The sequence below is a fragment of the Pholis gunnellus genome (genome assembly GCF_910591455.1).
Source record: "Pholis gunnellus genome assembly, chromosome: 2".
Lineage (NCBI taxonomy): Eukaryota > Metazoa > Chordata > Actinopteri > Perciformes > Pholidae > Pholis > Pholis gunnellus.
The window spans coordinates 26,278,967-26,302,352 of record NC_136536.1 but is presented as its reverse complement, the minus strand read 5'-3'; the positions used below and the strand labels follow the sequence as shown (position 1 = coordinate 26,302,352).

The following is a 23,386-nucleotide window of genomic DNA, read 5'->3' as shown; positions in this document are numbered from 1 at the left end:
TAAAACTCCTGCAGTCTGAGCCTGGCTTCTGTGGCAGTGCATGTACATAGAAAACGTTTTGTGCATCTGATAAGTGAGTCTTTTCATGCCACATGTCTTATTGTTGTGTGCCGTCCCAGGCTTCAGTGTGGACTGGTGGGCTCTGGGCGTGCTGATGTTTGAGATGATGGCTGGGAGGTCCCCATTCGACATTATCACCGACAATCCCGACATGAACACAGAGGAGTACCTCTTTCAAGGTGAGGCAGAGGAATTTAACAATACCCAGGGTTTATACCTGTTAGATACACACTGCAAGAGGAGGTACCATGGCACTGCTGGCCAGGAAGTCCTATTTCTCTTCCTACTATGGCGAAGGCATAACTCGCCCTACTCTGCCTCTGATTACCCTGTTATTCCTACCCTAACCCCAACCACTCTCACTTCTCATGCCTAAACCTAACCAACCCAACCAAGGAAGGCAACAAGGACTAGCCAATCAGAGGCAGCATAGGGCGGGTCATGACCATATAGGAACAAAGCTTCAGGGAAAAGGGCTTTCAACTGGGAAAGACCAGTTGTCACTTTGCAAGCCTTTGCTAAAAGACTTAACTTTTTAGTAAATATTTGCACATGTTGAGATTTTTTGTCTCTTTTAACTGATTTATTTGTTTTCTTTTTATAGTTTTGAGGCATCATTCCGCCTTGTAGAAGCAACAATACCAACATAAATATACATCTTCAAAAGCTATCCTACATTTTCAAATAATGGCTGGGCTCATATTTAAAGGGTTTATTCTTTTGGGTAGCATGAATATTCTTTTAAAATTGTGTTGACATCTGCCTAAAGGAAATGGAACATTTCAAATAGCAGATTGCCATGCACTCTAGCCTGGCAATCTGGTACACCACTATCACCAACATTCAAGGAAGATGTTTGTGATAGTGGTGTCAAGCAAACACAGGACTCTTACCCATGAGGCTGCTGTTCGTGTTACGTAACTTCTGCACTTTACTAACCGTTTTACTATCAGAATTTGTCATTAGTCATTGTTTAATTGTAATTGTAAATATTGGAAGTTTTCAGTGACTTCAGTTGTTAAGATAGTATTAACTGGCTACTTGTGAAAAGAATCCAGTCATACTGGTCTCTCATCTCACATTTAATAAAACTGTAAACAACGAGCAGCACAAGGTAAAGGAAGTCTTGGCCCAGATATCTGCTGGATACACCAGAACCCTACAAATATAGCTCCTTGACCCCAGAGGCATATCTGTCGTGAGGACGGTTGACTGAAAGAGTAAAGAAGAAATTGGAGAAGAAGTGCAGAACAAGAAATTATTGAAAGTAGCATGATTATATTGTTGAATTAAATGATTTGCCCCAGAAAACTGCAGATGAACATTTAATATCCAGACACCGCTGACTATATCCCTGTCACAATTTGGTCACAATTTAGCACCCCGATCACACAGAGTCCAGCCACATTGTTTTTTTCCACCTAGTCTTGTTTATCCTCCACCCATGGTAAACAATATCAGTCCCTGTTTCATCAGCAGGCATGTACCCCATCCTCTAAGCTTTAAGGGATTAGGAGTATAGGGGAATAGTGGGAAATCAGATGTGAATATTAAGAGCACATGGCAGGCTGCTCGGCGCCATTTAAACAAAAAGATGTTGATTTAGCCATTTGTGACGCATAACTGATATTGTGAGAGTGAGGAATAATGTAACAGAATAACAATCAGCTCTGGGCTGTGAAGGTTCTACGTGTATAAATCGAGGTTTAGATGGTTCTGGCATGCTTCATTAGAATGGAGAGATCTCACAAACAGGGCTACGTTTATTTCTCTCAATTGTTAATTTGTTTTAGTTTGCCACTCTTGTTTTATTCAAGTCTGTGAAATCTCTTGGCATTTGAGTAAACTTATCATTATATTTACGTTAGTGTCGTGTGAAAGCCAGATACGGCCGGGGAAATAATAGTTTGAGAACCTCCATTCATACTTTTGTTTTCTCATAATCTCTGTTGATAAAAGTGTCCTTCTGTGTTTAATTCCACCTTGAACATTTGATTCAGTGATGTGTGTTTTTCAAATTCTGTTGACAGATTACATGGTCCTTTTATAGGGTAAGAAAATTCCACCTTCTGGTAGATTAAACTCTTATAACCCCATTGGATGAGTGCAGAAATGCATTGTGGTCAGGCAAAAAGCATCTGGTTTTCCTAATGTCTTAAAGATAACACGACTGTAACGGTTGGCTGTAATCTACGTGGATCTTACCACCCAAAGCTGTTAAAGTACATGTGTGTGAACAAGAAATGGGTTACTATTTGAGAATTCATGTAATGATGTACTGCTGCATGCACAAACTCCTTTCAGTTATTTATATTGTTTCTCCTTACATAAAAGAAAACCCCTGTTTGACTTGACACACATGCTGCAATGCACGCTCCCCCACTCCTCATGAACTGTGGAGAATCTGGCAGTACATCATGGCCTCTATTACAGATTTAGGATGCATGTGTAGAACAGTTCAGCCTTTTTATTTAATTTTTTTCTCTATTGCTTTGCTTCATTTGCCAGCTGATGGCATTTTCATTAAAACTGAGATGGCGCCAAATAACCACACTGAGGCTCCCCAAAACACAGGACTCTGTTCTCCATCAGTCAGACTGCATCAGCAGGTTTATTGTTGTTGGAAAATTGGTTCATAATTATGATTTAATGGTATAAGGAGACGGGTGTAGAAATGTGACGGCCAGCATTCACTTCTACTTGGAAAGCCTGGTGTAACAAAATGAGCCGTATCACGAACAGAGTCTGGACTCATGCTTACATGTGCGTTAATGTGCAACATTAACTGTAATGTAGAGTGATGTAGCATTAAGTGACATCCCCTTTGTGTTCCTACAGAAGATGTGTTTAAGCTCCATTCCGTATTCTCTGTTTTTCAGCTATCATTGTAGCGTAGTGTATGCATCATCCAGCCTGGTCGATGACTTTAAAATGTAAACGGAGTACTTTAACCTGGTGTCAGAATGAAGGATAAAAGGATTCTTGCCGTAATAACTTTACAGAGTTGCGAGTCCTTCCTCATAATATTATGATGTGCATCTGGTTAGCTCTCAGTCCTTGCTCTGTGCAAAGAAAATGTGTCAATGCCACCGCCATCAAGCAAAGCAGCACTTTTATTACATTGATCTGTGTGCTTAGTGTCTGTGTGCGCTACAGCCGTCCAATGTTAAGGAAATTACAATTCTGCAAATGCACGTGTAAAAATCTCTACTGATCTACACAAAGAAGCGCGTTGAGTCACTCGAATGTTTCCAAATGCACATCCATGCACATGGCCCTAAGGCTGGAACACGCTGTATTCTCCAGGCTGCAAACGAAACATGAATGAGGGTCATTTGCTGAACTTTCTTTAAATACTTGTACAGATTTTGAGTATGATCTTTTTCGAAGCTGCCTGCAGACTGATGGTCCATACTGAAGCATTGATGGGATTCAGGAGGTGTGCTCGTTCATCAGCACACCTCTTACCCATAACACCCTTCTCGGTGTGATCTCACCCTCTGGGTAGAGGAACCTCTCTAATATCTGTCATATTTGCATTTGTGTTCCTCGAGCCATATGGTACCCTTACATAGCCCACTCCTTCACCTCCTCCCTCTCTCACACAGCCACCCACACACTCCTCTATAACAGAAATTCCTCCGTACTACAGCAGCCTTGTGTGACGCATTATGTCGCTGCTGTGACTGTCGGGAGCATAGCATGGCACCGTGGCTAGCATCTGCCACCAGTACCATCCTCGTGGTGGTCTTACTGGTAGAGCAGCAGGTTCCTCGATGAATTCCTCCCAACGGAAACCAACCTTTTCACTATAGGATGCCACCCAGCCATATGGCATCTAGCTAGACCCTGTGCCAGACCCTGCTTTGGCTATCAGTGCTGCACATGCCAGCCCCACATCTTTAGACAGACAGACAGACAGACAGACAGACAGACAGACAGACAGACAGACAGACAGCTGGCAAACATGGGACAAGGTGGTATTCATTTTAGAACATGTACAATTTTAATAACTGAAATATATTTGGAAAAAAACAGTCTAATGATCCTTCTTTATCTTGGAAGCAGAAGTTTGACTGATAGTGGTGTTTTGAGGCTGGTAGTTCCATGCATTAGCATTCAGCAACCCCCATTAATGGACAGCAACAAATAGTAAACAGGGAGCCTTCCCTAATCAGTAAACACTATAATAAATCATTATAAGACAGTTCTGGGGCTGTGCACAATAGGTGGAAGCTTCGACGTGTCTTCAAAACGACATTTGAATTTTAAATCACCATTACTGCTTTGGATGTAATTTCCCTGTTATATCGTAGTATGAGAGGATATAGAGGGTATGTTTCTTCCAACATAAAGAGACAAATTGCATTCGAAAGGGTCCAAGTATATATACATTTACGTCAATCCAAGCAGAAACCTCTTGGTCTGAAAAGTGAAGCCAAAGCTTCATGTCTTAAAGCTGCATTCTCTCTAATGTCCATCAGGGGGCGACTCCTCTGGTTGTATAGAAGTCTATGAGAAAATGACTCTACTTCTCTCTTGATTTATTACCTCAGTAAACATTGTAAACATGAGTTTATGACCTCAATCTCTAGTTTCAAGTCTTCTTCTTAGTTTACACCTTTTTTTAAACACAAGTTTTCTTTTTTCAGCCATTTTTTTGTCTGCAGATCTTCCTCACTCTGCCTAAACAACCTCTACCAACAAGATAAGCCAGCCTGAATACAATGTTATTAAAAATCACTAATATCTGATCTACTGATGTTTTTTATCTACTCTTACTGGGGGGGGGGGGGGGGGGGTAAATCACTCCTCGAACACACACTGATCACCTAACCTTGAGCTGTGATTGGAGGGGAAAAAAAACTCTGGTCACCTCAGCGTGAGCCGCTAATGTGTGAGGCAGCACTGCATCCTTTTATTTCGATAAACAATTTTTCAAAACATTTTTTATTCATCGTTTGTATGACATTGTTGAGCTGTGGGAGTCTCAAGGCTGTGTCTAAACCCATCATAAGTGAGAAAAAAGAACAAAACAATGTCCTCTGTATCTCCTCCCTTCCTTTGACTCCCACTCAGCAGACATGGTCACCCACAGGCAGGTTGGACTGTGAATCATCCTCCTCCCTACTCACGCTTGTCCTCTCTCTCTCTCTCTCTCTCTCTCTCTCTCTCTCTCTCTCTCTCTCTCTCTCTCCTTCTTTTCTTCTTTTCTTTCCGCCAACAGTTATTCTTGAGAAGCCCATTCGCATCCCAAGGTCTCTGTCGGTGAAAGCTGCCAGCGTGCTCAAGGGCTTTCTCAACAAGGTGAGAGCAGTCCACTCCCAATCAGCCCCCCCCCCCCCTGTGTGTCTGTGTACAATGCTGTGCAAAAACACCACGGTCACATAGGCGGCTCGCCATTCCTTCAATTGTTCTGACTATTTCCGCTTCAGCCCTTACCGACAGGAGTTCCTAAATCTCATCATCTCTCCATTGAGATTTTTTCCGTTGGCGTCTTCGCGTAAATTAACTTTCTTGTTCACCCTCGGATGTTTGTATTCTTCCGGTTTCGCTGGTCAAACTGTAAAGCACTTTGGATGAAGACGCTACATGAATGCAGTCTTATTTCTCTGTGCCATTCTTGTTCAAAACCATTCAAAACACATCAATGAGCAACACTGTTGCACTGGCTGACATGTTCCTTCATCACCATCAACACAAACTGTAGTGCATTTAGACTCAATCCCACATACGACGGCCCGCTGCCACAAATAAGTAACATTTGTTAAAACCTACAGTGACCAGGTGTTTGAGGAAAATACTGAGCCTTTTTCCAAAATGAAACTATTTATTTGTGAGCTCGAAAAAGATTTACGACTTCCGTAGGCTCCAGTGGGCTTGTGGCCTCATAGAGAGGGTTGTGAAGTCAGAAAGTATGAACGAATGTACAGCTTGGACACATTGTTTTAGGGTTTACATGAAAGTTGTCGATAAAAACAAATGTATAGAAAATGTATATCATTTTAATCAAACAAGTTTCAAGACTCTGCAAGTTTTATACCTTAGTGAAACGAATGAAAGACAATTACCTGAAGCAAAAATTCCAAAATGATCTGTAGTAAGTGAACTACAACATGTAAAAACACTGGTGTGGCCCTTTAAGACATATATAGGATTAAATCTACCGTTGTAGAATTATTACAGAGCATTCTCATTTATTCTGTGTGTACATGTGCAGAAGTGTTTATGCATTTCAGCCCCAGGTTTCATGTTTTTTGCAACACGGTTTCGCGTGTGTGTCGTCATGGTGTAGCTCTGATGCACGAGGCTGCTTCTGGTCCCACAGGCAGCCTTTCACATGCACTTTGCCTCTGTAGGGCATCACCATAATTGTTGTGATGAAAAGAGCCCAGTCCAAGTTAAGCAGTTACAGGGGGGCTACATGTACACATACACATGCAGGGCGTGATGCAAACATGTGTGGCCAGCATTATTACTAATTGTCCACGTTGCTTCATTCTGTTAAGACTACATAACCTCTAAAAGTATATGAAGAGAAATGCTATCTCGACATAGTCCCCCCTGGACTTTATTAGTGTCTACATAAAGTAGAATCCACCTGACAGTAAGTCTGCATTCGTCTACATCTACATTCTAAAGAATAATCTCACATTGCATGAAATATGTCTCCCGTTTGTGTTCCTGACCAGCTGTCTTGGTCCCAACAGGATCCCAAGGAGCGGCTGGGATGCCAGGTCCAGACAGGCTTCACAGATATCAAGGCACACACATTTTTCCGCAGTATAGACTGGGACCAGGTAAGAGCAGAGTGAGTGAGGAGAGAAACAAATATAATGATATGATTCTTAAATTGTTGTTTTTTGCATTTCTTTTGGGTGTACACATCATTTTCCAACAGAATATACACCGTCACATTTCATGCTCACAAAAGGAGCTGGGAGAAGTCCATCTTATCTTATATAGCCTTTCTCAAAACATATAGACGACATAGTCATAGTAGATGCTCTGCTTTGACAACAAGCTTTTGCTACAAAATGTAAGCCTACAGACCACCAGGGTCAGCAAAAATGATAGAAAAAAACATGACAGAGAAAATATTCAAACTAAATCAGGTAAGCTCCCAAACCAAATAAATGACATTTTGACCTTTTTTGACATTTGTTTTAGTAATTAATACTGTGACAAATGAGCTAATTACTGTTTAAATGCAAAAACCTACACGTCTGTGAAATCCTCCACTGAACAAAAATATCTCTTCAGCAAGTTGACTTGTGTTTCATCAATGTTATGTGTGTGATGTTAGCAAACATCACCCGTCAATGGAGGGAAAATAATGAATTAAAAGTAGAATCAGCAACAAAACAAACCATGAAAAGAGGCAAGGCAGCAAGCTGACATGTATGACCTTCAACTAACGAGTAATCTGTATGAATAAGTGCATCATCATCATCAACACAGATAATAATGTGTTGATGTGAACCCACGTAGTCAGCAATATTTGACTGAATCCAGCTCCTGAATGATTAGTTAGTCCGTGGTGCAGATTCTTTCAGTCTGTTGTAATACAGTCTGGTAACACACACACACACACACACACACACACACACACACACACTAAAATGTCCTAAGTTTTGACAAAAGTCCACTAAACATAGATATTACTCATGAAGTTCATACATACTAATATTTAGATCTCTATATGTTTTCTCAAATCGAACAATTATTCCACAAGATCATTTTTCTTTTCTTTTTTTATATGATTGCATTATCAACCTTTTGCTCAACTGAGTTGAGTTTTTGTACCTTGCACAGCACCTTGATTCTTGGGATGTCATGAGATCATGAAATAATGACATACATATCTGTAGAAGCTAAGTGTGGCTTATGTGTGTGTGACGACACGGAGAGGAGAGTTTGTTCTAAACAACAATGGCGGCTCCTGAAGTTAGCGTAGATGCAGCAAAAGCATCAGTTCTATCAGGACTGGAGAGTATTTCTTCATTGAAGGAAGAACAAAGACACAATGTTTCCTCTCTTCTCCTCACCTTCCAAGTAGTTTTTAAAGTGCTTGCCCTTTTCTAAACAGTTTCCGATGACCTCAATTATTTCTTTGTGAAATAAACCGAACCAAGTGGAAAACACATCAAGTTTACTAACTCATCGACTGATTTGTGCCAGAGGAAACCAAGTGTAGGCTTCAACTTCAACTTAGTGATACACTTCACTAGCAGCCATGGTCCAAGGCAGTCCAAAACAGCTGTAAACACAAACAACTCCCTCCCAAATCCAGAAGGCAAAAGAAGGAAATAATGGGGTTGCAACTTCCAGAATATTATCTCTCAGTTCAAACAGAACTGAGGTGGAAGGTGACACATATTCCACTTAGCATATAGTTCATCATTGGGGGGATCAGGGTGCGTGTTGCTTCCTGACAGACAGCTGCTGACAACTGATCTGGGGTTTGTCACAACTAATGTAACAAGAAAGAGGGAGTAAACACTGCACGCCCACATTCAATGCCAATCAGCTGTGAGAACAGGGTGCAGCTGTCATCTCACATTCTCATTTCCCTTTGTCACACTTGATAGTATGGATCTGTATATATCAAGAGCTTAAATAACACAGAGAACACCCTGCTGTGATGGTTTGAACAGGCACAGGAGTGAGGTGGAACCGTGTGTGTGTGTGTGTGTGTGTGATAAAAAATGCATGATATAGTTATAGACATTGTGTGTAGACTACTGCTCGGTGGAGTGAAGTGCCTTCCCCCTCTGTGGAACAACAAAAGTGAATTCTTAATCACACATGCACACACATATTTGCAACTGAAAGCTTAGCATTGAGTGTGTGTGTGTGTGTGTGTGTGTGTGTGTGTGTGTGTGTGTGTGTGTGTGTGTGTGTGTGTGTGTGTGTGTGTGTGAGGTTGTAGTTGCGTGATTGATGGCGTAGCCCTGATGCACAACCTCGTCTGAAGCATGAAAGAAGGAGAAGCTATACAATATTAACGATCTTTACATGTCTGCATGTAGTCGGGTTTCACCAGCGGGGCTGAGCAATGTACACTTAGGACAGACATGAACAATGTTTAGGTCATTGTGAGGTGATGTAGTTGTGACGGTCAGTGGAACTTCATTGTGACTGGATGGTATCAATGGGCCTCCATTCATCCAGATTGATTTAAGAAAAGGGGTGTTTTCATTTTCACTTCTTCTGAAACTACATTCATGATGGGTCCAGGGCTTTAGTTTGAGTATACATGTATATAGTTATCATAATGTATATTTATAAATAATCATTTTAATAATGCTCAATTTACAGTTTTAAGAGTATTCCTCTTAGGACAGAAACCCTGAAGAAACCAGAAGGTTAATTATGGCTTATAATGTAAAATTGTTTATAATCAGAATCAATGGGAGGCAAACATTCAAACTAAACGACTGCTGTGGTTCCCATCACATCACACACGCATTGTTTCAAACGAGGAGTCAGGGACTACAGATGAAACTGATCATCAGCTGTGTACCTGCCTTCTGAGGAGGCACAGACAGGCGACCAGAGCAACAACTCACCTGTGAGCACCAGGGACAGAGCGACGGGGGGAAGCAAGGCCAAGGCCGGAGCGGCTGGAGGCCGACGGGGCATCAAACAATACAGCGACCAGTCAAAGGAACCCGCTCGTCTCCGCGGACAAAGGCCTTTTTGCGAGCACGACTTGCATCGCATCCATTTCTCATTGTTATTTGAAAGATTTTACTGTGAACATTTTCAAGATCATTTCATCGCCCAGACTTTTTTGCCATATTTTGGCATGACTATTTAACAATTCAGTAGTTGCTTTCAAATTCTTACAGCTGCCTCACAGTCTTTGTGCGAGTCTCCCATCAAAGTCATCTACGCTTTGTTGAGTTGGGTTTTAGCATTACACTTCATGTCCAACTGTTGAATCTTTATTGATATCAGAACAGCTGCTTAATGTCCCCTAACACCAGTACTGACTCTGCTGAGCTTGCACACTTGTTTCTATTTGCTGATTTCTGACCATGATGTGAAATGTCCTCTTTTTAAGTAATATTTCATTTATGTTGCTACATACATGACGCAGAACAGGTTTCCTCGTATATGTAGCTAATGCTAATGATAAAATTCACAAATTTAGTCAAGCAATGTACAACATGTGCCGTTAACAGAGAGGTAAAAAGTAAAAGAGATGAAGTATAAGAGCGCTCTGGCGTGAGGCCAAATTCAACATTATATCATGAAAACTATAGCAGAAATCCATAACCACATGATCACAATTCCTGCTATTGAAATATTAAATGTGAAGTCATTACTGTACTGTTGGAGTTTCATCAGATGGCCAATTCTGTTAGTCAATAAATAATAGCTAATTAACATAAATCAATGAAATACAGATGATGTTGACTTCACATAGCTCCATTCAGAATCAGCTTTATTGGCCATGTATGCGTATGCATACAAGGACATTAAAGACAACAAAGTAGAACAGAGGTAAGCATAAACATTTAACTACCATGTACAGTATAAATATATATCCAAAAGTATATATATGAACATAAAGAACAACAACAATAACAATGGATTAGGGATATTAGTGCAGAATGTTGGTAATAGTGCACATGGAGGTGCAGTTTGTCTGATTAATTGTTCATGAGAGTGACGGCCAGTGGAAAGAAGCTGTTCCTGTGTCTGGTGGTTTTGGCGTATAGAGCTCTGTAGCGCCTACCAGAGGGGAGGAGTTGGAACAGCTTGTGTCCAGGGTGTGAAGGGTTTGCAGTGATCTTTCCAGCCCTTTTCCTGACTCTGGAGGTGAACAAGTCCAGGATGGAGGGCAGGCTGGAACCAATGATTCTCTCTGCAGAGCTGACAATCTCTGGCTCAGTCATTATCATTGTATAGGCAAATGTCAATATTAAGAATATCTTTATTAGTAATAATCTTCTAGCCTTCATCTTCTCAATTCAACACTGTTGCAAGTGCACTTGTTTCCACTTTACAATGAATCTATGAAAGCACCATTAATATTCTACTTTATCAGACATGCTAATTAAAGGAGAATTAAGGCCACTTCTCTATCCTCATTGTTGGCGCTTTCCTCATGGGACAATTAGCTGGGGTGGAAGGTAGTATACCGGCATAAAAGAGGGGGAAAACAATTGTCAAGAGTGAGTTAATGAGTGCTGCCACAGAGCCTGTGAAGTACACACCAAAGGCAAACTGGGGAAAGATATCAAAGCGGAAAGGAATCCTGAGCCCAGCGACGAGGCCCCCGTGTAGCACAGAGGAAAAACAAGTTGACAAAGCTGTGAGAGGAGGAGAAGCGACGCTCTCTGCCCTCAAACTCCAAACCTGTCTCCAGACCTGACAGGCCTGGCACACCGCTACTGTTGTTACCACATATTAATATTCATCAGACGGTTCCTGAGGGAGCGCCGGGTTTTCTCTCTGAAGAGATGACACATTTGAATATCATTTACCTGCTGTCCTCTTTCATGCACTCGCCAAATCCACAGTTGCTCACTGCCAGAGAACTGTCAAGTTGATGAGCGTTGAGAAGAAATGTATCATTTGGAAGTGGGTACAACTGGATTTCAGTATTGTGAGTTCCTTTTCATCGACACTGAGATCACACTCAGGCAGGAAGCCAGACACCCATCCTCTGTAGTGCATGATGTGGGTGCATCTTTGTCTTACCTTTGAACCAATAAATAGTTAACTTTATCTTTCTGTTTTGTTCCATAAGAACACCAGAAAGCCAGAGGTTGGCAGCATACTTCTATGCACAATTAGTATTTTGGTGCAGGCCAGATTGTGATTTTTGGATAGGCCAGATGAGAATGGGTGAAGTTTGATTGTAGTGTTCTTTCCTGCAGACTTTGCATAAAGGCTTTGCTTCGATCTCATAAGACAGAAATGATATTTCCCTCTCCACTCCTCCTACCTGCAATAAGGTTTCTGTTTTTGTCTGGATGTTCACCAGGTCACTGGACACTAGAGACCCACGTCATAGATGGATGGTTTTATTTTCCCCCGTAATTGGTTTAATTCAATGACTTCGTAGCTATGAGTCGCCGCCGTAGTATTTTATCAATTTGCGACACTGCTGTACACAACTAAGGAAAAATCCACCAGCCTTAATTCATGTAGGCTAGAGACACCACACCAAACTAATACTAATGTCTCACAACGATGAGTAGTTCTTGTTTTACTATGCTATAACTAATCAATGTAAGTCAGGACTAGTTTGGGATCAAAAATGATTTCAGCATGTTGCTATGATAGCCAAAGTGTTCGCTGATTGGTTGGCAGAACTCAAATGTTTCCATTGTGATCTCACAGAAATATATCAAATGACCATGACCTCTTATTAGCACATTAAACAATTTAACGTTAGGTTTAGTCAACAATACCACTTAGTTAGGTTTGAGAAAAACATGGTTGGGCTAAAAATAATTACGTAAACATAAGTAATAAAAATATGTAAACAAGTCGTGAACATTAGGACACGAACACTGGTCGAAAGTCCCGATTGTTTGACCCATCCAGCTCTCCTCCCCCACCATTAGTAGTCTTTCTCACTGTTTGCACTACGTCACTAGCTGTTGTTCATGCTAGTCGTTGTGAATTATGAATCACCGGATGACCTGATATGGACAGGAAAGAGGAGAGTACCGGAAGCTTGTGAGAGGTGCCGGTGAGCAAGAACAAGTCACGATACAGCAAAGAGTCAAATGTAGAAGTGCCCACACAGTTTGGTTTTTACAGCACTTAGTTGTTCCATAGTTTGGAGTTTTGTGGCTGAACTGCTTGTTTTGTCTGATTGTCCGACCGCTCGTGTTTCTTGTCCTAGCTCTGTTGTCAACGTGTCGCATGTTCCTAGATCTCAGCACTTAGCTTAACAAAAGAGAAAAATAACAACAAGCCTGTTCACACAGCACCGTGTTTTCTTCCCACAAAGGTCCCTTCGTCCATTAAAGCGAGCTGTGTGCATAAACAATTCACTTATTTTATTTGTGGGACGTTCACAGTCTGACAGCAGATCTGTGCAGATATTATGAAAGATAGATGTGAAGGCGATTGTCCCGGTTCTTATAGAGACGTACTTCAGACGACGACGAGAGCCAAAGCTCCACTCAGTGTGAGGTGAAAACAGCAGAGTGTGTGACACACAGCCTCACATGTGCTGACTGTGGGAAGTCTGCAGTCACATTAACGGCTGCCTCTGATCAGCCTGATTGTCACGTCGTCCAAGCCTGTCCTGAAAGCATCGATGCCACTGGAACACATCTCTCTCACACACATACACACACACACACACACCTACACACTCTGGCAGGGGCTGTGATCTGAGAACCCATGGATAGCCTGTATAGCCATGGCGCTACCTCATTCATGTCCCCCTCTGGCCTCAGGGGTGCTCCGTGTGTGTGTGTGTGTGTGTGTGTGTGTGTGTGTGTGTGTGTGTGTGTGTGTGTGTGTGTGTGTGTGTGTGTGCGTGTGCGTGTGCGTGTGCATGTGTCATTACCACCACACAGAGCTTCAGCCTGCCCAACAACACATCAGACAGACTGGGGAAAGTAGGAGGAGAGGGATGTGAAAAGATGAAAGAATTGACAATGAGTAAGATGCAGACAAACGGAGAGGAGGAAGATGGAGACAGGATGTGAGGGGGTGAAACTGACAGAGGAGTGTAGGTAGGTGCTGAAAAAGCTAAAAAAAAGCTAAAAAATTAGCAAAGAGAGGGAGAGACTGGGGGAAGGTGCGCCAATTTGATGAAGAGGGAGCGATAGGAAGAGGTATAAAGAGAGAAAGTGAGTGGTTTTGTGTTATTTGTTTGTTTGAAGCTGTTCCCACAGAGCACTTTGAACCAATAACACTAATGAAGCTCAGAAACTGCTGCAAAAAGCAGCAGGAGGACCGGGAGTGTTGTAGCAACTAAACACTCACTCAGCAAACAACTGGCAAACAAGAAGTGGGACTGGAAAGCAACTTGTGAGTGTTACATAGGATCCTCAACAGCATTCACACCTAAACCACAAAGTAGGTCATTTGTTAGTGCCGTCCTAAGTGAATCTCTGATCTCTATATGGTTAAAGGTGGATTTCACTTGAAACAAGTAAAACTACCTGGTTAAAGGGGAACACCAGTTCAACAGATCAAAGTGTGTTTCTAGGTGTCGGAGAGTCACAAAAGGCTCTCTCCTTCCTCCCAGAGGGAACTGTGTGAAGTCTAAAGGTTGGATGAAGTAACTTGAGTCATGAAAATGAAATAAATCTGGCATCAGACATCTGTAGCTGCTCATCTCTGCTGCAGGATAGAGTCACATCAGCTGCTACTAGCACAACTCACCCAATCTCCGACCACACTGTCGGCGGACGAGTTGCATTGTGGGAAATGTAGTCTCCAGGTTTTTGACAAGAAAGAATTCTGCGTTCCAGACAAATCGTAACTCAAAATATTTCCAAAACGTCCAAAGGAACGCTTCTCAAAGTGAGAACAAGCGGTGGTGATTTACAATGGAGCGCACATTGTAAATGGTAAACCATCAGCTCAAAGGCAGCGTTAAGTATATTTGCCTGTATTCAGTTAAAAGAATACATATCATATAGTAAATTTATATCAAAATATGTCCGTGTGTTATTAGGAAGCTTGTTACAGTAAACAATCTTAAGTTATCTTCTCTGCACCAAAGTTATTCTATAAAATGTTAAAATGCCGGAGAAATGAGGAGGCTGAGGCTGAGAGTTCAGCTGTGTGAATACTTGCTAAAGAAACATCAGCTTTTCACGGTCAGCCATGGTTTGTGTTTACGTCTGGCATCGGGCACCTGGATAGCTTGAAGTTTGAAAGTTGGACATTTCAGCTGTGAAAATGACCTTTGATGACCTTTGTCTCTCAGCAACAGAAGATCATGTTGGATAATAAAGGTGATATCTCTGGTTCTGCTGCATTGAAGGAAAAAAAAGATTTATTTTTTAATTATGTAAAATGATTATAGGCGTGCCATGATATATCCGTGGCGTGCTGTTTTAAGGGTGGAAAATCGTAGGTCATGGATTATAGAAACCGTGGTTATTTCAATCAGGAGAGACAAGTGAATGATTAGTAGTTAACATTTATTATGACAGATGATGCGTTAATGAGTTACACAGAAATTCTTTGGCGCTTGAACTCAACGAGGAGATTTGTGATCGAGTTGTGATTGCCCTGAGCGGCAACAATATAAATCCCCCCGTGGAGTGCAGACACTGGTGGTGGTGGTGCTGATGAGGCTGATAGAATGATGATTTGATGAATCTGATGAATCTGATGAATCTGCGAAGATTGGGCGGAGATGGGGAGGTGAATGGTTGCGCAACTGCAGCCTGAACGTACTGAAGGTAGAGAGACAATCATATTTAAGAGCGACGGCAGCAAGATGATAGGCCAACGGTGTCACTGTGTCGTGGTATTGGCTAGAGAGACCAGCTGATCTAGACCGCTGATATCATGATTAACAGCCCCAAACAATGACAGCAAGGAAATAATGAGTGAGCATGCATGAGGAGTGATAGGCAGATGTATGGGAAATAAACTACGGGCTTAGGCATGCAAGAGTATAGGCTTCCTGTCTGAACTTACGCTAGAGCTTCATGTGTTGTACAGAGCCTTCAGTCATATTGTGTTTTAGTTAGAACACTCCTTGTTTTCATTTGCTGTAAATGCAACCTCAACACTTCCTCCATGTTTACCTGTTATATATAGCTGATATATTTAGCATGACACATCATGTCGTCCCCACCACTCGGATGCTCTAATAATAATACTGTATTCATTCACCAATTCATTTCAGTGGCTTTCAGTTCGCTGTTTCACCCTCAAATAAAACACTTCCTGCTCAAGATGTTTCACATGAAGCCATTTAGCAGCTCAAGAGGGAATAATCCCTTGTTTACCTGACAGATTTTTTACTTTTATTATTACTTTGTACATTACATTTGTATTCCTATTACCCCACTCTTACCATTATGTCTGTCCAAATAATATCCCATCTTAAATGCAATGCAATTAAAATGAGCAATTAAGTTATTACTTTAATTGCAAAGTGCTTTGTGAAAATTACAAAACAAGACATTACTTGTTTGTGTATTTTTACCGAAATGTTTTTTATATAAATATGTATGTACATCCATACATGAAAAATAATGCTCTGTAATAATTCTACAACGGTAGATTTAATCCTATATATGTCTTAAAGGGCCACACCAGTGTTTTTACATGTTGTAGTTCATTTACTACAGATCATTTTTGCTGCTGAAACTTTAACAACATTTTCAGAATTCAGGTAATTGTCTTTCATTCATTTCACAGTCTTGAAACTTGTTTGATTAAAATGATATACATTTTCTATACATTTGTTTTTATCAACAAATTTCATGTAAACCCTAAAACAATGTGTCCAAGCTGTACATTCGTTCATACTTTATGACTTCACAACCCTCTCTGTGAGGCCACAAGCCCACTAGAGCCTACGGAAGTCGTAAATCTTTTTCGAGCTCACAAATAAATAGTTTCATTTTGGAAAAAGGCTCAGTAGTTTCCTCAAACACCTCGTCACTGTAGGTTTTAACAGTGGTGGGCCGTCAGGGCCTGCAAAGCCTTCTCTGCTGGCCTAAACAGAATCACAAAGTTATAGCTATTTTATAATTTAATAATTGTTCTTATACAGAATACATGTATCATCATTTATAAAAATATTTTTCCCATTATCTTATTTTCTCATTGCACAGCTACTGTGTTCCTCAGTTGCTCTGCTTCAGTGCAGCTTGTTTTAAGTAGAGCTTTTATCCAATCAGATTTCACCTCTGTGTCTCTGGGTAAGAAGAGAGGCCCGAGGCCTGCAGACTCACCAGTGAATCCCTTTGCAGTTTAAGTGAATGGGGACGATATTGTTGATTGGCATAGTCTTCAACCAATCAGATCTTTAGTTTGAAATTCTTTGCCGCGCCAGAGCGGCCTGCAGGCCTACAGCTACGTCAGCATTAGCAGCAGCGCTGCAGTGAGATTCTGTGCTGTGATTGGTCAGTGGGCGAGCATGTGACTATTTTGAAACGAAACTTACAGCAGAGGCTTAGTCAAGTAGTAAGAGTTCATATTGAAATATATGAATGAAATTATGATATTTTTTGCATTTTGCTTGGTGGTGTTTTTTACCTAGCTTTGTTTTTTAACACTCAATGGCTGAAACTGGAAGATAAACGGATTTGTGAGTTGGGATTTAACCGTGGGATTAATCTTTGTCAACAAAGAAAAGAGGATGTGATCAGCATTTGGTAAGTCAACTGGTTCGTTTTTTTACATCTAATATCTGAATGGCCCTTGAGTGTGTAGCAGAATGCGTGTTACTGCTGTTCTATTTCATCCTTACTGACTGCCAGAGGCAGTGTTTAACACCGGATATCTTCTGTCTCGCGCCTGCACAGGTCGATTATTTATATCAACAAAGTCACCTGTGACCTCGGATGACCCCCGTCGTCTATAAGTTCCGGTGGCATCCTGAGTTTAGTCCTTTTTCATCTTCTCGCTACGCAGGTTAGCTACCATGGTAGCATAAGCTTAAACAAAGATGTGTCTACGATCAAGACATATTGGAGCTTGTCGCTGTAGCCTTGTGACCACCGGTCGGAGTTGCGGATCTCTCGCCCTCCAAAGGCTGCGACAAGCTGTCCCTCTTAGGAGGGAGTGGCGTTTTGTCGCCGTTTGGACATTGAGCCCCGGACTGGTGGACGCCCCTATCACCGGTCATCACCAGTCTGATAAGGGCCACCGAAGTCACGAAGACAGCAATCAGTGAGATTGATTAACATTGTTTTCTATAACAGTTGTTTGTTTTCCACGGTTGGCAGAGCGCTTCCGCTCTAGCTAATCGAGTGGCATACCGACGAGAGCGTAGAATATACGCTGTCAGCTCGCCCTTCACAGATGCGGCTATCACAGTTAGAAGTGTCCTCGCTCAGGCTAACTTGATGAGATGCTAGTTCTACTAGATTGACATTAGCATTGTGTACACTGATTTTGTAACATTACGGCTATCACAGTTAGCGAGTGGTTCCTCTCAGGCTAACTTGATGAGATGCTAGTTCTACTAGATCGACATTGACTGTGTCCATTGACTTTGTAACCTTACGGCTTTCACAGTTAGCAGAGTGTCCCCGCTCAGGCTAACTTGGTGAGATGCTAGTTATACTAAATCAACATTGATGTTGTGTCCATTGATGCTTTTTACGCATTACGGCTGTCGCAGTTTGCAGTGTCCTCACTCAGGCTAACTGGTGGGACACTAACTAGACTAAGCTAATACTGGGATTGTGTCCATTGATTTTGTAACTCGGTTTGCAGCCGAGTGTGAAGCGGCGGGGATGACAGTCAGCACCTCCAAATCCGAGGCCATGGTGCTCTGCCGGAAACCGGTGGATTGCTCCCTCCAGGTGGGGACGGAGTGCCTACCTCAAGTGAAGGAGTTTAAGTATCTCGGGGTCTTGTTCACGAGTGAGGGTAAGATGGAGCGGGAGATCGACAGGCGGATCGGTGCGGCTGCAGCAGTAAAGCAGGCGCTGCACCGGACCGTCTTGGTGAAGAGAGAGCTGAGCCGGAAGGCAAAGCTCTCAATTTACTGGTCGGTCTACGTTCCTACCCTCACCTATGGTCACGAACTCTGGGTCAACATAAGAAAACATTTCTCGCAAATATATGGCCACGGGTGTTGGTCTTCATCACCACCGTCGTTTGTTGCGGGAGCAGCAGGTGCTTCCATTTCTGCTTCCATCATGAAATCAGTCATCGTAGAGTGGAATTCTACTCATGTAGTCGCTCGCTAGCTAGCATCCTGGGCATCACTGGGAATCAAAAAACCGCGGCTTTGAGAGCACTTGTTTGCAGTTGCGCATTAACGTGATTAACCAATGATTTAACTTGCAAGCTAGGTCCACTGATTCGCCAAACCTGCTTGCTTGCAGTCTGTGTTCCACCACAGTCCCCGACGTTGGTCTCATGATTCATTTTTTTTCTAAAGATAGATTTTATTTTGTAGCGAGTAACGAAGGTTTCAGGGGAAATGTATCGGAGTCAAAGTATCAGTTTTCTTTGCAAAATGTAGTGAAGTAAAAGTCAACAGAAATATAAATAGTAAAGTAAAGTACAGATATCCAAAAAAACGACTTAAGTATAGTAACGAAGTATTTCTACTTCGTTACTATACACCACTGCACGTATGCCAGCCATTTAGCCGACTATTGCGTCCCTCATAGTTTCCCCTGAGGAGAATCTGAGGCCAGGTGCCCTCGATCCCAACGTTGGGTCAAAGATGACCTGCTATCCAGGGCTTATGAGACAGCAGCACTGTGGACTGTATCGGCAACTCCCTCTCCCACCTTATGCTTGCCCTCGCAGCTTCTCTGCAGCAGGCTACTTTCAACGCTTCCGCCGCCAGCCTAAGTGAGGCTTCATTGCAGGCGTTTGCGCTCATGTCGAGGGAACTTGGACATATGATGTCCACCCTGGTCCAGACTCGCCACCATGTTTGGCTGGCGCATTCACCCCTGTCTGAGACATGTAGGAGGATCCTCCGTACTGTCCCAGTGGAATCTGGTGAGCTGTTCGGATCCACTGCTATACAGGTGCTTCAGCGAACTGCTAGCTAGACCAGGCAGCAGTTCTCTTGTCTTCACAGGGACATGCCTGCACCTCGCAGACCTAGGGGTCCCACTTTGGCCCCCCAAGGCCGCTTTGTCAGCCTCCAGCTTACCCCAGTAGCCGCCATGGGCCTCAGCGTCCTGCTGAGAGGCCGGCCCGCTACCAATACAACCCTACCTAAGTCCCCGCCAGGCAATCTCCGAACTTGGGGACTAACAGTCGCCCCTCCATAACCTCCAGAGGCAGTGGGGCCAGGAGACTATGTCTCCGGGCTGGCTGGCGGTTTTTTTCTCCCAGCAGCAGATTCCCAAGGGAGAGTGGTTCACGTCTGTCAACGCTTATTCCCATGTTCCCATGGTGCATCACCACAGGCAGTTTCTTCGTTTCGCCTTTTAAGGCTGCCATTTTCAGTCCAGGGTGCTTCCATTCGGACTCTCCCTTCTCCCCACGGGTGTTCACAAGGTGTGTTACTGCTGTCCTTTCCCCCTGCAATCACAGGGCGTGAAAGTACTGACGTACTTAGACGACTGTCTGACCTGGGTGCCATCCCGGCTTCAGGCACCACAGCACACTGCTCGCCTTCTCTCACGTGGCCCGGTGGGGCATCAAAGTGAACATGGAGAGGAGCTACCTGAGCCCCTCTCAGAGCATAACCTTCAGTAGTGTGGCCCTATGAGGGCCTGTCTGTTGCCCCAGCCTGTGGACAAGATCCCCCACAACCTCTTCCGAGGGGGCATATGGTTGCCCTACATCCCTTTCTCCGCCTACTGTCGTAGAACTGTTGTTCCCTTGGGTTTGCAGATGGCTCAACAGCCTTCACTTGGATACCAAGTGACACAGGGCAATAATAGTATCAAAACAATGCCTACTCACTCTATCCCCATGGAGGGAGAGTGCATATCTGGCAAACGGTGGTCCCATGGGCTCGGTTCCATTCCACCGGGAGGTTGTCACAACAGGTACCTGCCTCTCAAGGCATGGTGCAGTGTGACAGAACAGGACTGCTTGGGGGCAGTTGTCTGCTCAAAGACCTCAGGGGCGTCAATGTTCTAGAGTTAGTGCTCAAACGCTTCCTCCCATATTGAAGGGAAAGCATGTACCTCTGCTGTGTTTTCACATAAACCATCAAGGGGGCACCAGATCTGCAGAAGTCGCAACGGGAATCACCGTGCCCTTCTGACTTGGGCGGCCCCTCGCTTGACCATTCTTTGGGAAATGTACCCACCAGGAGAACGGAAACAGGTTGTGGTTTTCCTGTTCCGTCACAAGCCTCCACTGGGAGAGTGGCGGCTGCATCCAGACGTGATGTCGACCCACTGCCCCCACTGGTTCTCCCTGACGGAGAGGACCAGTCCTTCTGGATCAAGATGCCCTGGCTCACACGTGGCCAGAGGATCTTCTTTATGCCTTTCCACCATACCCTCTGATCTTGCCAATGCTTCTCAGAGTTCTTCCCCGACAGGAGGGACCTCCTGTCGCAACTAGAAGGTCGGACTTGGTATCCCAATCCCTGCCGCCTTCAACTATGGGTCTGGCCCAATCAGATGCTGAGTGGCTGCATAGAACCAGTCAGACTGACTATTCTGAATGCCAGGGCGCGATCTACCCATCCTCAGTATGAAAGCAGGTGGAAGCTGTTTTCTGACTGGTGTGCGGCTCAGAACAAGGTCCCAGTACAGTGCCCCGTGCCTGCTGTACTGAGTTTCTACAGTCCCTTCTAGATAAGGGCCGGTCTCCCTCTAACCCTTGGAGGTATACGTGGTCGCTATCTCGGGGCAGCATACTAAGGTCGACAATGACACAGGAGAGAGCCACAGACTGGCGTTCCTCTTCCTAAGGGGCTCTGCAATTGCGTCCCCCGAAGGCCCCTGCATGGGACCTACCCTTGGTACTAAATACCCTATACTTGTCTCCTTTTGAACCCCTGGCACAGGCGGAGCCGAGATGGCTATCGGCCAAAATGTTTTTTCTCCGGTGAAAGAATCATGTCTGAGGTGGAACTCAGATGGCTTGGGTGTCACTTTGTGGCCTAATGCAGCGTTTTCTCCCAAGGGTGTTGACACGCTCACATATCAACCAGCCTATCCAGCTCACGCAGTTTGACCCTCCCATCAAGGGGGAGGTCAAGGCTGCTGTGCCCAGTGCGGGCCCTCAGAGCTTATGTGGAAGCCACCGCCTGCATACGGCGGTCGGAGCAGCTCTTTGTCAGTTATGGTGAGCCTAAGAAGGGCTGTGCTCCTTCTAAAAGAAAAACAGCGCCTATCCCACTGGATAGTGGAGGCCATTGCCTATACATACAAGGCGAGCGATCGTGCTCGGCCATCCGGGGTGAAGGGCCACTCTACCAAAGGTGTCTCCACGTCAGGGGCAACACTGAGAGGTGTGCCTGTGGAGGATCTATGTGCTGCGGCCTCATGGGCATCACCGAGCACATTCACCAAACACTACAGACTCAAGGTCGCCACCCCTCACCCACTGGGGAGGGTTCTTTGGCCAATTTTCTCTGCCGGAGCTATACGAGGTAGTTATGGTGATTCCTCGTGACTCAGTTGATATAAGTCATCCAGTGTTAAACACTGCCTCTGGCGGTCAGTAAGGATGAAATAGAACGAAAGTTACGAATGTAACTACGGTTCTATGAATCCTGGATGACCGCAAGAGTTCTTGGTCACTCGGAATCCCGTGAACTTGCGAGAAGATTCCGTAGGACTGAACTCAGGATGACACCGGAACTTATAGACGACGGGGGGTCATCCGAGGTCACAGGTGACTTTGTTGATATAAATAATCGACCTGCGCAGGCGCGAGACAGAAGATATCCAGTGTTAAACACTGCCTCTGGCGGTCATCCGGGATTCATAGAACCGTAGTTACATTTGTAACTTTCGTTGTTTTTCCGTTAAGCTAGTTAGCCTAGCCTCCCGGAACACTTGTGGGGCCCCAGCTGTTTTTGTTCCGGTTCAGAGGTCACACAGACCGCTGTCTCCTAGTGAGCTCAGAAAACATTATATTTCCTACAATTTAAGCTTCTGCATTTTCTAAATGCACTAGTATTATTCAAACGTTTTGTTCGGTTTGTAAGCCTCGTACCAAACGGTTTAATACAAATACGTAGCGTTATATAGTTACAGCCCAAGAAACGAATAATAACCCTAGCTGTGGTTATAAGGTGGCATTTCAGCAGTGAAGGCCCAGGTATAAAATGCACGGCCCGCCACTGGCAGTCACCATATGTATACATATTTATGTACATTATGCGTATATATGTATATATACCTACAGACCGACCTACAATGCGCCCAAAAATATTTTTTTCCCATAGACCACCACTGTAAAATAGACGTCTGCAAAACTGTTGATTTGACACCTCCAGCTATAAACATGGTCAATTATGACTACTACTATCAGTATATTTTTAAGTTATGAGGGTTTAATCCTTGTAAAATCCCAGGAAAGTCACTTTTTTCTGAATTACATCACCATGTTTGTTCACGTCACACAGTTGGGCCAGAGGCATGATGGGATTAACACTACTGCACATATTCAGTGGGCCGCATCACCCCTGAAGTAACCTCAAAGCTAGAAACTTTTCTTGCCGTTCTCATTTGACTGAATAGGCGCCATCTTGCGGTCC

At 43.6% G+C, this 23,386-nt stretch overlaps 1 protein-coding gene across 1 annotated transcript in view; it reads left to right on the top strand.

The window, feature by feature from the left end:
- The window catches only part of prkcz (protein kinase C, zeta), a 143,901-nt gene that overhangs the window by 110,626 nt on the left and 9,889 nt on the right, over positions 1–23,386 (top strand). The window contains exons 14-16 of the mRNA XM_079180001.1: positions 120–239; positions 5,288–5,367; positions 6,771–6,860. Coding sequence (XP_079036127.1) covers positions 120–239; positions 5,288–5,367; positions 6,771–6,860 — 290 coding nt within the window. The remainder of the gene's footprint in view (positions 1–119; positions 240–5,287; positions 5,368–6,770; positions 6,861–23,386) is intronic.